Source organism: Xiphophorus couchianus, chromosome 20 (assembly GCF_001444195.1).
Source record: "Xiphophorus couchianus chromosome 20, X_couchianus-1.0, whole genome shotgun sequence".
Lineage (NCBI taxonomy): Eukaryota > Metazoa > Chordata > Actinopteri > Cyprinodontiformes > Poeciliidae > Xiphophorus > Xiphophorus couchianus.
The window spans coordinates 12,036,960-12,052,690 of NC_040247.1; the positions used below are offsets into that span (position 1 = coordinate 12,036,960).

General features: G+C 37.0%; 1 protein-coding gene across 1 annotated transcript in view; it reads left to right on the forward strand.

Annotated features, from left to right (window-relative positions):
- Positions 1-15,254, forward strand: part of syn2b (synapsin IIb) — an 80,937-nt gene extending 65,683 nt beyond the window's left edge. The window contains exons 6-13 of the mRNA XM_028002325.1: positions 11-73; positions 1,053-1,195; positions 1,495-1,569; positions 2,814-2,916; positions 5,487-5,663; positions 7,380-7,446; positions 11,784-12,570; positions 12,815-15,254. Coding sequence (XP_027858126.1) covers positions 11-73; positions 1,053-1,195; positions 1,495-1,569; positions 2,814-2,916; positions 5,487-5,663; positions 7,380-7,446; positions 11,784-12,570; positions 12,815-12,968 — 1,569 coding nt within the window. The 3' untranslated portion in view covers positions 12,969-15,254. The remainder of the gene's footprint in view (positions 1-10; positions 74-1,052; positions 1,196-1,494; positions 1,570-2,813; positions 2,917-5,486; positions 5,664-7,379; positions 7,447-11,783; positions 12,571-12,814) is intronic.
- Positions 15,255-15,731: the final 477 nt, after the last annotated feature.

A 15,731-nucleotide genomic window follows, 5' to 3' on the forward strand; every position in this document is an offset into this window, starting at 1 on the left:
TGTATTACAGATTACAACACCAAGTTTCCCAGTAGTGGTGAAGATCGGACATGCCCACTCTGGAATGGGAAAGGTACGGAAATGTTGAATCTTGCATTATTTGTTTTTGAACGACATACAAGAAACAATATGCAAGAGTTTTTGCAATTATGTTTTAATAACTTAAGTCAAAACTAAAAAAGAAAGAGCAGACAGAAAGTTAAAGACACATTGTCTAGAATAAAGTAAAACTACACCGAAACCCATATATTTTCAGTATCTCTGAAACATAGATACTTACATTTACTCTGTATCTTTAATTTTATTCTTGTCTATCCTGCTACTAGGCAACCTTGCATTGTTATCCTCTCAGTCATCTCTAATATTGACTCATCACTATGTTTTTTTTCTGTTTTCTAACAGAAAAAGCTCTTTATCAAATATTTTTTTCCGATGAGCCGCTTAATCTGAAACAGAATTTCTTTCCCTGTTGAGATTAGCTCCAAAATGTTTCTATTAACTGAGAAAAGTGGAAACAAACACTATATTTACCTTTTTTGTTGTCCCTTATTCTAAGGAGTGCTTCGGCAGTAATGCCTAAACCAGGGTGCTTATATAAAAAGTAATTTTCTTGAACATGCAGTTTTAGATAAACAGACCAAGCTCTTTACCATACTTTTTAAAAATTACTTCTACTTTTATTAAACCTATAAATTAATGTAATCATTTAATCATAAGATAACGAATAACATCCTATAGGTTGAAATAACCTACAGGATCAGCTAGAATCAGTTAAATCATTCTGGACTCTATTGAAAAAAAATCTGCTTAATTAGAAAGTCTAGACCTTATGTAGTGTTATTCTGTAGGGTTTGTAAAAGAAAACTGAATTTGAGCATGACTGAATATTACATTTACAAACATATGTACAAAAAAAGAGAATTATATTGGCTGGATTATATCATCTTTGAAATTCGTTTAAGGGAGTGGAGGTTTTGGACTTTATATGACAAGGTTTACATGAAACTAGAATGTAAATAAACTTTTCTACGCCACGTGTCATTTGTCTACAGGTAAAGGTGGACAACGTTAGTGATTTCCAAGACATTGCAAGTGTGGTGGCCATCACTCAGACCTACTGTACTACAGAGCCATTTGTAGATGCCAAGTACGACATCAGGGTCCAAAAAATTGGAGCTGACTACAAAGCTTATATGTGAGTCTGTCGCTTTGTTCAGTGTTTGTACAAATCTGCCTGACCTTTGCAGGTCTGTGTTCAGAACAATTCAGAGAACACTGTGATCTCTTCTGAGGGAACAATTGAAAGCCTTCAGTTCAAGGGATGGGGTTCAATTATGTTATTATGTAAAAGAAAAAACAAATACGAATAAGCAATGTGCTTTCTTTTGTAAAATTACTGCAACATTTTGGAGCTCGATATTAAATAATTGAAATTTCCAAACTGAAAGCTTATATTGATGCTAATTTAGCATCCAATATTCTCTCCATTTTCAGGCGAACATCCATCTCTGGTAACTGGAAAAGCAACATCGGATCTGCCATGTTGGAACAAGTAGCCATGACTGACAAGTGAGCAGTGCTTCTGAGTTAGTGATGCTCCAGCTGGCCTGGGTGTTGCACACGTCGCTCCGGTTGCGTTACGTCACAGTTAGTCATACTGCACTGAAGCAGGAGATTCATTCAGCTTTAAACCAGGCCACTCCTGGAAAAACACAGAGATGTTTGGAATTCATTTCAAATTTATGATGCATTGATGTGCTTTTTTATTTTTTTGCAGTAAATATATTCATTTAAGCAGTGATGCTATAAAATAAGAGCAGCTAAAACCAATATTTTAGTTGCTCTCCAGGAATTGAGGATTTATACTCTCTTTTACGTACTTAACCTTTATTGCTACCTGTCCAGAAAAGATGTTATAACTCCTCATGAAATTTACAAGATTCAACAATTATTATTATATTAATTTATTTAACACAGTGGTGTCAAACTCCAGTCCTCAAGGGCCGCTGTCCTGCAGTTTTTAGATGTGCCACAGGTACAAAACACTGGAATGAAATAACTTAATTACCTCCTCCTTGTGTATATAAGTTCTCCAGAGCCTTAATGACCTAATTATTCTATTAAGGTGTGGTGCAGCAGAGGCACATCTAAAAGTTGCAGGGCAGTGGCCCTCCAGGAGTGGAGTTTGACATGAGAAAAACATTCTGATTGCATCTTTATATGTCTGTGTTTACCAACCCTGGTCCTCAAAGCACACTGCTCTGCAAATTTTAAATGTTTCCCTGCTTTAACACACCTGATTCAGATGGTTGCTAATCAGCTATTGACTGAAATCAGGTGTGCAGAAGCAGGGGAACATTTAACATATGCAGTCCGGTATGCCTTTACAGGTAGACTACAGTTGTTTAGTAAATCTGGCTGCTTTGCAAAAAGTTAATTACCCCAATTAGTACAGTATCAATATCCTCTTGGTTAATATTGATTTTATTTGACTACAGTTTGGTTGTGTTCAGTCTTCAAGACAGCAAAATCAGTCTAAAGCAAAATATCGACTGCTCAAGGTTTATTGTCAAGATGACAATAACGGCAACTGTTGCACTGGCAAATTGAGCTAAACTGATTAACAAATCAATACTTCTATTGAGATAGTGCACAAGATTCAATCTTTTCTAAGTTAGCCAAAAGAACATAAAATCGTTTCTGTCTTCATTCACATTTCTGCTTCTTGTGAAAAAACATTCATCAATATTTTCTAAAGGCACAGAATAAGGGTTTTAAGGTGTATTAATTAAAACATTGTTATTTTCCGGCAGATATAAATTGTGGGTCGACACTTGCTCAGAGATCTTTGGGGGTCTGGACATCTGTGCTGTTAAAGCCATCTGTGGTAAGGATGGCAATGACTACATTACCGAGGTGAGAATAAGTCTCTCAAATAGGCTTTCAGGTATAAGGGTGCTGACAAAGGTGAAATCTGTGTTCGCTCCCTCCTTTTTATGAGTAGTAAAATTTCATCTCATTATCATAATAGTGTTACAAAGCACAGCTTAATGTACTGATTGCAAGAGTTCCTTATCATTCAACATTACTCTGTCCGACTTGATCTAAACTTCAGTGGCCTTACAATTTATGCCTTAATTAAATCTAACCTTACACAACTTGCAGTATTTAATGCTAACTAGATATTTTGTGCATCCTTTTATTTAAAAACAGGCTTTGTCGATCTTTCTCAACAAACTATTCTGTCTGTACTACTCACCCTGCAACCACACTTTTTTTTATAAACCAATGTGCTCTCCTAATTTTTTTTTATTAAAACAAACCATTTAGTGGTAACATCTCTATGTGGAAACTGTCAAAACTGCCAAACCCTAGGTGTCAGCTCTAAATATAAAATAGTGACGCATTAAAATGAAGTTGGGGATTAAATGTGTGCAAGTTTTTTTGCAGCAGTTTTTAAGGGTTTAACATAGACATTGAAAGGACAATAGAGGATGTGATGGTATGACTGAACAACAATCTAGGGCTTTTAGGGTCAGAGAGAGACAAACACACAGGTTTGGAAAACAAAGACGAGGCAGTGATGAAGAAAAAAAAGACTAGTTTATGGTTGTTGTATGTTTGGCTGAAGACTCTAATGGCTCATGTTTACACCCTGAATCTATACTAAGACGCACAGCTTAAGCAGGAGAATCTATTGACAGAAAAACTTTTAGATGGACCCTCCATAATTCTTGATGTTATAGGGGAGTAACAAGAACAACCATTGCTAAAAGAAAGATGTAAAAAGTATTTAAATGCAGCAAAAATATGAAAGAATGCTCTTGGTCAAATGTGGCCAAAATTGAAAGTTTTGGTCTATGACCAAAGAGTTTTTGTGTGTCAGAAAAATAAAAAGGCAGATGTCCTTGAAGACACAAATCCATTAAATATGGTGGTGGCAAGTTTTTTTCACCAGACTGAGAAAAAACTTGTTGCATTTTATACATAGATGTATGTATATAAACATAGCTCAATACAGGGCAATCCTGGAAGAAAACGTTTTAGAGAATTAAAAGACTTACAACTATGACCAAGGTTCACCGTCAAGCAGAACAAAAACCCTAAACATATAACCTGATCAGCTGTGAAGTAATGGTTCAGATGAAAGCATACCCACTTTATATGGTCCAGTCAAAGTCCAGACCTACTGTAAATACAACTGAGAATAGGGCTATTTTACAATGACAGTGGGTAAAACTTTCAGTCTTTCAGATGTTCAAATCTTCTAGAGACATACCCCAAAAGATTTCCAGCTATAATTACAGCATAAGGTGGTTGTATAAAGTATCGACTCATTGGCATAGTGACATAAATCCAAGTAAACAATAGATAGTGTGCAAAAATTCAAAGGTGGAAATATTTTTGCAAGCTAGCTAGAGATGGGAAGAGCAACAATAATGGTGTATAAAAAAAAGAGCAGTTTTGAACAACAAAACATCTAAAATTAACAACTGGACAAATCAGAAGTTTAAGTTACGTTTTCAATGCACATTACGTTTTCAATGTGCTGTTCAGAAAGCATCATGATAAGACAGAATGTGCAGGACTCTTACTAAAGTGCTCAGACTAAGCTGCTTCACTCTGAATGCAGTTTCGCAATTAGTATTGACTCACATAACAGTTTGGAGACCTCAGGCTGCCCATCTATGGAAAATGCTGAGTCATCTTTATGGTTGCTAGCTCCTAAAAGCTTGACCAAAATGTAACTTGTGGTACTGAGAGTATGCTTTATAAAATTAGTGTTCATAGACATTGTTAAATGAAATTCTAACTGAACATGGTACATTGCTAAGGCAGGTCAAGAGGGCAATATTTCCCATAAAAAAACATAGGTAGAACTAAAGATGAAAAATATATGTTTAGGACTTATCTACATTGAATAGTTTTATTTTTATAAAGGAAAAATAACTATTGTTTCTAGAGTACCTCTAGAAACAATATCCTCATATCTTCATATCCTCTTCACGTCCTCCTTCTGTCCCAAACTCTTCCTCTGGGACAAACATGAGTTGCATAAAGGTCACTGGGGGCAAAGCTTGAACTCCAGTTTTCTGGGTCAACTCTTAGGTCCATTAATCTTTCCTGTCTTACTTCTAACAGGGACTTTGATGCTTTTTTTTTTTTTTACATTTTTAAAATAATGAAACCAGATGCAACAGGAGCTTTGATATGTCCAGGTTCCTCTATGACAACTTGAAAGAGATGTCAGTTAAAGGTTATTGAGGAGTTTTTCCTCAATGATCTGCAAAAATTATTGCCAATACAGATTTTATTTTCTCTGAGAGTTGAAACATTAGATTTATTAACTTGCAAAGAGATTGGGAAAATAAGATGAAACAACCCTGACATTACAATAGCAATTTTTGAAATGAAATGGCATTTTTGATCTTGGGAATTTACGCAGAACATCTGCAGTCTATGATCCATTGTATCCTGCTGTCCAGGTTGTGGGCTCATCTATGCAGCTGATTGGCGATCACCAGGCAGAAGATCGGCAGCTCATTTCTGAGGTGGTACTGGCTAAGATGAATCAAGCGCTGACTACCAGGTCATCCAGTGCTTCCCGCTCGCCTGCTCGTTCTCCTCAAGGCCAGAAGCCGACAACTGTGCAGCCCCAGCAGGTGACTGAATTGTGCTTTTACTGGAGTGGCTAATCTGTCAGAAAACATATAGTTTTTTTCAAGATATCAGTCTTACTAACCTGACAAATCACTGTTTATTAGTAGAACTTATATTTCTACATGGTTAATAATTTTGCAGGTATGACAACTAGAGAAAGAGCAGAACCCACAGTCATGACATTCAGACTGCTGATTTTGAGTGATTGAATTCCTAATTTAAGGAGAGTGTTTAAAATAATAGCAGTTAGGAGTTCAGTCAGCAAAGTTATTCATTATGAGATACATAAGTGGCTCATGATTAAGGGTGAAGGCAGCCTTAAATGCTGGTTTAAATCAAAATCTGTTGTAAAATGAGTCTTTCCAGTATTTGTTCAGTAGAAAAACATACTTTGAATACAAAGTTGATTGGCCGAAAGAGACTGCTCAGCTAAAATGAGCTCAAATGCTTTAAAATTTAAACCAGAAACACTTCAAGAAAATACTATTGAAATGGATTGAAGAATTGCCAAAATTGCACATGCTCAGGCAATGATCAGCTGATTAAAGAAGGCCTACAGATACAGTACAGCAATAGAAGATAACTTTGTAAAATAGCCATTGTTGAAAAAAACTACATGACAAAGAGGCTAAACATCACATGGACTTTCCTAGAGAGAAAATCTGTTCTTGAAGGGACCAGGAGTCAGGAACTCCAGGCCTTGAGTTCCACTTCGCTGCAACGTTTTGACCCATTCCTGCTCTACGACCCTTTAATAAAAGGAATGGTTAATTATCAGGTCTTTATAAACCTTAGCATTTTGAATCAGGCCTGTTGAAGCAGCGTTACACTTAAAAGCTGCAGTCCAGAGGACTGGTCTACTACACCCTAACACTGAATTCAAGTCATTATACACCATGGAGAATGGTGACCCAAGCATCATTTTAAGGAGATGTATCCCTTAAAACGGTTCAGGGGTATCATCAGTCATGTATTCACACACTGTTGCCAATACTCAAGGAATACGGGCTGCTGTAAGTCAAAGATTAAATGTCTTCAAAAATAAGTGCTACAGCAAGACATCGACCCGAACACACTAGTAGGCCAGCAGCATCTTGGTTCCTCACCAACAAGATTAAGGTTATGGAGTGGCCAGTGCAATTCCTGGACCTTAATCTCATAAAAATCCTGTCAAATGACATCAAAAATTCTGCATCAGTCAAAACCAAGGAATGAGGAAACATCTGGACTGAAATATCTGTTCACAGGTGCCACAAGTGGGTCAACTCCAAGAAACCTACATGTAAAACAGTTCTCAGAAAAATTAGTTGTGCAACTAGTTATTGGTTCAGTAATTCAGGGCATAGCTACATCGCAAAGTATGTTTAGTTTGATAAGATATTTGTTTTCATAGAGAAATGCAGACAATTTCTCAACAGGCTAATATTTTTTTCCCCTCACTTTCTGTGGGCTGGTGACAGATTTCATAAATATTTTCATTGCAGTGTTCCCAATGCATTTGGAAGTTAAGCAATAAAGCTAAATGGGAATTTTAGGCTATGCTCAATTTTTGAAACACATTAACATTTTGAGCAAAACTGTGTATCAGTGCAGCTGCTATGCAAATGAAAATAACATATAGAAACTCTTACATAAAGCCTATATTATGGTTCTCCACAGTCCACAGCTGACTCATCCATATCTTTTCTTTCTTTCTTCCATCTGTTTTTCTTCATCAGACTGCTCCTGCTAAGGAAGGCCTGGCAGACACAAACAGGAGCTCAGGCCAACGTCCTCAACCTCAAGGTTGTCTGAACACTTCCCACAATCAAAGCACTGCAGCTGTAGGGTGGAAGCAGGCATAGAAAACACGCTACAGGAAATTTTGAACCAACCGCTCGTCATTTACTGACAAACTAAGTACTGCCACAAGGGGAAAGATGGGAACATTTACAGAGTCAGTGTTCATAACAAACTCCTGGGCGCCATTGTGTGTATCCTCTGGTTGCACAGGTAGTTTCAGTAAATCCTGATCATGTTCTGCACTTATTATCTCTCCATGTCCTGTAACTTTTGTTTTATGTTGCCAATGATTAAAGTAAACAGTGAAGCTACTCGCTAAGGCACAGAAATATTGCCACGAGTGTTAGGCCGCCAAATGACAACATCAGCCGCTTTTAAATGGCTACAGTTTGGACTGGGTTAATCAAAGATCCAGTAGCTTGCAAAAGTGTTGTTCAAACCGCTTAAAATTTTTCACATTCGTTATGTTTCAACCACAAATTTCTGGGGATTTTTTTTGTATTTGGCCTGTTGGCCTTACACATATAAATAAGGGTGTAGATTAGACAGAAAAGTCTGGAAAAGTCATTTTTAAACTTTTGCCAGAGATTCTAAATGAGATTTAGTTTGAAAGGTTTTTTCTTCCCTGCTGAAGAAAAACATCCACCCGGTTCGATGCTGCAACCATATTTTACTGTGAGGAGGGTATATTCATGGAATGTGTAGTTTAAGTTTCCCTCTGTAAAAATGCTTTTGATGTATAACGAAAAGCTTAATTTTGGTTTCATTTGACTGGAGCACTAGTTCAGTCTTTGCTCTATCGGCGACGTGGCCTCTTGTGAACCTTAAACTAGATTCATTAGGGGTTTTTTTTTCAACAATTGCGTTACTTTTGCTTCCAAAAAATCCCTAAAGAAATCTTCAGTATCACTTGCATATAGTGAAGAGGGAATGTGGTTCCTAACACAGCTGCTAAAAATCCTAAAAGCTGTCTGATTGTGTAGAAAAGTAAGAAACACCAGCCTGAGTGTGTTGCAGCTTTCTGGTCATGTCGTGTAAGTTTTATTGAATAAACCAGCATGAAAAATCAGTTGGTTAGTCAGAGAATTAGAAGTGATGACAGGACAGTATTGGATAGCTAATTCCCTCACAATTCTGAACTCACATCTACTGTCCTAGTATAATAATTATAGTAAAAGTTTTTTTTATTATTATTTTGCATTTTCACAAGTGTCTTATCAGAGAAAGAGAAGTTTTTATTTCGCTTCCTGTTCACTGAAGGTAGTAATGTTTGCATAACTGCATCAAACTAATGCTCTGGCGTCGTGTTGACTTCACTGACTTCAGCTGTGCTCTGACAGTATTTGGTGCAGTCGTTTGTCTAAATGGAGAAAATATCACCAGCTGTCCTTTGAAGTGAACCAATTTTCATTTCTACTTGTGTCGTCAAATTACCAAGCTAATAAGGCATCATGGAGCACTTAGGAATCATCTTTCATGTGTTTTGCAGCTGTGCTGTAACCCATGCTTAGCTGTGTTTACTCAGGATTGATGTGTACCGATGCTTAATGTTGCCACCAAAAGCAGTGGCATTCACAGCTGAATTAAATCTATTTTTTGTGGGGTTGCTATGTTTATCCATGAGTGTGTGTTTGCATGTTCATTAATTACAATTCCTTGTTTTGCATGGATGTGGTGAATGTTTTGACATCATCTGGTGCTACATTAGTTTAGTAATGATTTTTAATGTCTTATGGTAATTATAAGAGAAAATTGAGTTTAAATTTAACTCAATTTTCAAATTGAGTTTAACTTTTCTATTCAGGTGTGAAATAAATGCTGTTAGATTTATTTACAACTTGCATTAAATAGTGTTTCTAGTTGAAGTTATACATAAAAACTATTTTACTGTGGTAAACGGATCCATGGATAAATACTTATTAATGTAATTTTATTATAGAAACAAATAACTTATTGTGCAGATGCTTTATGTGTTGGTAAACATCTGATTGTTGTTGTTTTTTGTTGTTAAAATACATGCTTTTTACTCAATTTTCTTTAATTCCTTTTAATGTATACAATTTTCTGGTATCAATTGCATCTCTCGGCAATTGCAAACCCCACTGCCGTCGTTTATCATTTTGTTTTTAGATCTTAGATACAATCCTTATTATGTTCCTCTACATTATCCTATCTTATTTACTTGGATCCGAACCAGTCAATTGCTGATACAATATTTTCAGCATAAGATTTTACAGATTTTGTTTGTTCATTAAAAAAAATAAGAATAAAAATAGTAATATTTTTTTTATATATATAGCCGATCCCTTTATCCTAAAACATTCTGATTTAATTTAGAAAGCAATGCATTATTTTCTCAGAAACTAAAATTATGTCTAAATAATGGTTGGTATCCAAGAAAATTATTATTGTATCATGTTTTCCAATTATGTTTGTTCATATGTTTTCCTTGGTTTCTATGCTTCGTGAATCACAAGCAACCATTGAACAAATATAAGACTCAAGGCAGTTCAGCTGTCTGACAATAGTGACTCTGTGGGATGACTTTTCGGGTACATACAAGATGGATCTAAAAGAATAATATCAAGAGTGCATTGATAGAAAATGTACAGCTTTTTCTAGTACATTCTGGACATATTTTAGAAGTCAAATCTCAATCCTGAATCTCTGAAAGGAAATTATCTGTCACTAAAACGTCATCCCAATCCAGTCACTTCCTTGCTCTGCATGTGTTGAGGTGTTGTTGCTTTGCTATTAATGCTTGAGTCACTCTGAACTCTATTACCTTCTCTAATTGCTTATTTCATTCAGCACAGTACTAAAACTTGCACAATTCTTTAATGTAGAAGTTGTGCTACCTCACAGTTGGATTAACTACTGATCTTCCACCCTCTGCTGGTTGCTGCTGGTCCAGTCCTCTGTTTACATTTGCATTGCTCTGGATTTTGCACATTTGAGGGGCCATTGTTTGAATGAGCATGTTATGTTGTGTTTTGGTTTTTGGTGAGTGCTATCTATGCCTGTTTTTGGAGCTGCAGTGCTGAAACAAGAGGTGTGAGGTTTTGAAATGTTGATGTGAATCTTTTTATTGTATTTAGGCACTTGCTCTTTTTCTCCGTGTAATGTTTTGTTTTTGTTTTTTTCTTTAATTTTGGAGTTGTTTACATATACAGGCACAAGTATACTTACACTCACTACATGCATTAATGTCAAGTTATTTTATGCTTTGATTATTTAGATGTTATTTTTCCAGGAAAGAATGGGAATACAACATGCAACCTCAATTTCTAAGAAAGGTACACAATTTTTACAATTCTTACATTTATTTTTCAACCACAGTGGTTTAAAACTGTTGAACCAGATGCAAATATACATACACTTCTAATAACACACTAAAATTGTGCTTAATGCCCCTGAGAAAGTTGAACCATCAAGTGTTGCCTTTTGTTGTCAACAACAAGCTTCAGGTTCAGTTATTTGAGGACTATTTTAGGACAGAATTGACTGCTCATTTAAACTTGTCCTGTTATTAACCAAGCTTTTAGTTTCTCTATTGACAAATTTCAGATAAGCTTGATAATGTTTGTTTTATTGAATCTAAATCCAGTTTCTAAAATGTCTTTGAGTTTTTGTCCAGTTGGAACTCTCAGTTGTGTCCAAGTTTCAACCAGGATTAAGTAAGTAATCTGGAAATTCACAGCAGTCCCTCAGCATGATACTAACACCACCAAGCTTCAGAACTGTTACATTGTTCTAAGGTTTAAAATCCTCACTTTGACTCCTCCAAATATATTTCCAGCCATTATGTCTAAAAAGCCTAGCAATCTTCATCTGACCATAAAACTCCAGAGTATCTTTGGTTTGCAGAAAAATATGAATAGAGTTTGAGAGGTTTTTTTTGTATTCCTCACATAGAAACTTCTTTCATTACCCTGATGATGGTTAAACTCTCTTCACAGTGACACTGGCGTTTCAACATATTCCAGTTCTTGGCAGGCCAAAGTTGACAGCAATGGGAAATTACCTGTTGCACTGAGTCATGATGAGGGAGTAATTAGGCTTTCGCCTGGTCAAGTAAAGATATTATAGAATAATCTTCACCACTTACTACCAGATATTTAAAAGAATTTTAGTCGGTATATATAATTTTGGCACAGTGGAGAACAGAGAAAATTCATCATAACATTTTAATTGTGTACCCAATTTTTGAGGTCATTCAATCATGGAAAAATAACAGTTCTAAAACCTCATTAAAAGCCCAAGTTACTTTAACATTCATGCTGCAAGTGTAAACGCATACCTGTATTTTAGTAAAACTACTAATTTTCTCATTGCTTCAGGTGCGGCACTGAAATCACAGAGTGTGGATGTAACAGCAGAATCAGCAAAAAGAATGTCTGAACCTAAGCTTGACCAAGCCCAGAAACCTGCTGGCAGTCAGAAACCAGCTCAGGCTCAGAAACCGAGCCCGGTCCAAAAGGCTGCCTCTGTCACAAAGCCACCCGTGCCGAGGCCTCCCCCAATGACCAGAGCCCCTTCTGTAACAAAGCCAACCCAAGATTCTGCGTCCAGCTCAGTTCCATCCAAAGCTTCACCGTCATCCCCAGCTAAAGCAGCCAAAGCTCCTGGTTCTCCACCAACAAAAGCCCCAGCAGCAGCTTCAAGTTCCCCTCCAGCCTCTCCCAAAACTTCTGCTGCCACCACAGAGCAGCCCAAACCCCAGCCACAAGGCTCTCCATCAGCATCACCTGGGAAACCTAAAGATCTGCCCCCAAAACCCACACCACCCGCAAAGCCGATCCCTCCTGTTCGCAGGAATTCTAAGCCACAGCTTCAGCCAAAGCCACAGTCTCCTACTCCTCCAAAGGCTTTCCCCAAGCCCCAGCCCACCACTCAACCCCAAGGCCCCGAACCCACCTTGGCGTCTGATGGCACACACCCTGCACAGGTCCAGTCCCCTGCTAAATCCAGCCAGCCCTCCTCTAACGTCCAGGCTCAAGCTCAGGCCAAGCCACCCTCTCCATCCCAAAACCCTGAGCCGACTCCGGCTGAAGCACCCGCAGCATCCAGTGATCCCCAGGCGCCTGTTGAAGATCAGCCCCAACAAAAGACCCATCCACTACTGAAGTAAGAAACACATTATCAATATGCTGTGGATAATGCAAGAACAAGAACTTCACACTCAGTATTTATCTAGATTAACAAATCACCTGTTATTCTCCAGTAAAAGGGTTATGATTAACCATCTCTGTTTTTACTTCCTAATTACACCCTCATTAATGTTCACATACCCCTCTTTTCCTTTCCCGCTAATGCTCCTATAATTCCCCATAATTCCTTCCCCTCCTCCCTCCATTCTTCTCCCTTCCAGTAAGTCCCAGTCCCTGACCAATGCCTTCAACGCCTTTAGCGACTCCTCTTTCTTCCGCGGGGTCTCAGGCTCTGGTGGCGATGGCCAAGAAGAGGCAAAAGCTGAAACCATTCGCAACCTTCGAAAGTCCTTTGCCAGCCTTTTCTCCGATTAAACACAACCAAACACAACCCCTTGTTGATGCTGGTCCTCCTTTTAACCAGTGACCAGCTTTCCTGATTGACGTTAAATGTGAACCAGTCTGAGATTAAAGTTTGTGTGTCAGTTGTACTTTATTCCCCACATCCTTTTTCCTGTTCAGCTCCTCTCTTATCTCCCCAGTGCAGGTAACAGTGAGGCAAAGATTATTCAAAGACTGTCTTGAAGGAGTTACGTCATTGATACAGTGCCTGACAAAAAAATACTTATGTCTCTTGATATTTTTCACATTCTGTTGCATTGAAACCACAAACTTCAGTATATTGACGTGATGGACAAACACAAAGAAATGCATCATTTTGAAATGGATGGAAAAAGCCAGACATGAGCTATAGCTGTCTTGTTGGCAGATTCTTCCACATACCAATTGGATGACCTCTGAAGTCAGGTGTTCAGTGGATTTTATTTAGGTGGCTTACAGTAAAAGTGGTAGATTGTACGTCCCCACTACAATTCAGATACTCTCTTCTTTTGCAAAAAAAGTCAGTCTGTGCACCATTTTTTTATTATTTCTCAGTTACGTGCAAGTTTACCTCAAACTGCTACACTGCCATAGTGATGCATGTATAGCACTAATCCCTGTTGATTCATATTGAGAATATGCAAAGGATCACACCTGAAACATGTTTGGAGTAATGTCAAATTATGACCAATTTTGCTAATACACCTAAATGCATCAGATTATTGATCTCTATTAAATTTGAAGTCTGTTTGACAGCAAAAACACGTGTTTTGTATAATTGTAAATAAATTTAATCAGTAAGTGATTAAGGGATATGAGTTTTTTGTAAGGCACTGTACATAATATATTGCAGTAGACAAAAACTATTTATTTTCACATAGAACATTAAATGACTTGTAGAAAGTAACATGAAAGATATAAGATGGATTGTACATATAGTATTTATACAAAGTATATAAATCTAAACGTATATAAATATAAAAGGACATAAGCCAGTAAAAGAAAAAATATATAGCTGCAATTTTGCAAGACATTTACAGTGACATAACTCTTTCATTCAGTGACTAGATTTATAGAAACTTTACCTAATCTGACGTTTGATAGTTTCCCGTACTGTAAATGTTGTCCCCTTGTGAGTAAAAGAATAGTAAAACAACATCTTTAAAAGGTTTGTTCCTCTGTATCTCCAGCTGTGTTGTCTCTGGTCCTTGGCTGCTGATTGCCAGGCTCTCCTTGACTTCCCTGTTTTTGTCCTAAAAAAAGGCCTTGAAGTTCATCTTTTTTGTGTGGGAGTTGGATATATGTATGTGTGTGTGTTCACCCGTGTTCACTAGTCGTGCATGACTCCTAAAAGTGGCTCAAAACGTAACGTTTGGATCAGAAGGGAGCTCTATCAGTGTTGAGTTGCCTCTCTCCTCTTTCTAGATGTTGTAGCCTTATCGTGAACATGTTCTCGATTCACAGCTATGTCCGCTAGCTGTGCAGACCTGGGTCAATCACAAACTGAAATGTATTCATTTACTCTGAGGCAACTGGCTTTGTTTAACCAGTACTGTGTGGGAGCAGGTAACTGGCTGACTAAATGAATGCATTTCAAACAGTTACTCATGTCTGTCGCTGTGACTGGTGATTTCTTGTTCCACCTCTGTGTAGATCTATCAGCAGTATTGTAATTTGTTGATTACTCTCACTGAAAAGACGTTGAGACAGTAGTGCAATAACACCTCGACATGACTGTTGAGCGCTGTCATCCTTATATAAATAATGTCATACATAAAGGATTTGTCTATGTGTTAATTTAAGAGTTCTTTCAGTGGTCTGGGTCCAGGTTGCTTTTAAACTGCCGTCAGGAGCATGATGTTCTGTGTTGGGTTTGTAGCCGATCTTATTTGTGTAGTTGGAGTGAATTTAACACAACCTGGAGGTCATCTCCTACCTTCATTGTTTAAAAAAAAGGGAACAATCTAAATACAACCCATTTTAATGCAGATAATTTTAACCAGTGTGCTTATCCTTCTTCAGTACTGTTGAAAGTAAATTTTTAGCATACTGTATTTGTTGGTGTCACCCCAAGAAGTTTATTTTTTGTAAAACATTTATTTATTTAAGGCTCCATATTTATGGTACAGTATATATAGGTATTTGTTTGTTTTGTATTGTGTTTTTATTTGTAATGCAATATCGCTTTGCATGACCTGGTGACTAATGTTATTTTTTTTCTGTAAAGATAAAAGTCAATAAAGATGTGATTCTATCATTCCATGGATTCACTGAGATTCACGTTGATGCCTCTGACTTTTGTCTGTGGAGAAGCAAATGCACAGTGATAAACTGGCACGTATAACGAGAACTTAATATCCCTCATATGCTTGACAGGACTTGACATGTTCACATAAAGCACTTAGGTTCTTGATGATTGGACCTACATAAAACCTATTTTTATGCAGGGCGATACAAATGACTTGATGGGACATAGTGTAATAGCAGCTCAAGATTAAATTAAGCTTAATGAAGACAAATTGAAGAACATATTTTTACTAATATAGAGAAAAGAGATTATTCAAGAACTTAAATTTAGATGAGATGTGTATGTAGCTTGAAGAAAGTATGTAAACAATTTGTTGTGGTTGTAGTTTTTTAAATTTGAAACTGAACATTTATTAAGTTAAATCAACTGCATTTTTCTTTGTTCTGGAGTTTTAAATAGGTTTTTAAAAGTTAATACTCGGGCTAAGGACTTACTTACATATGTACTTA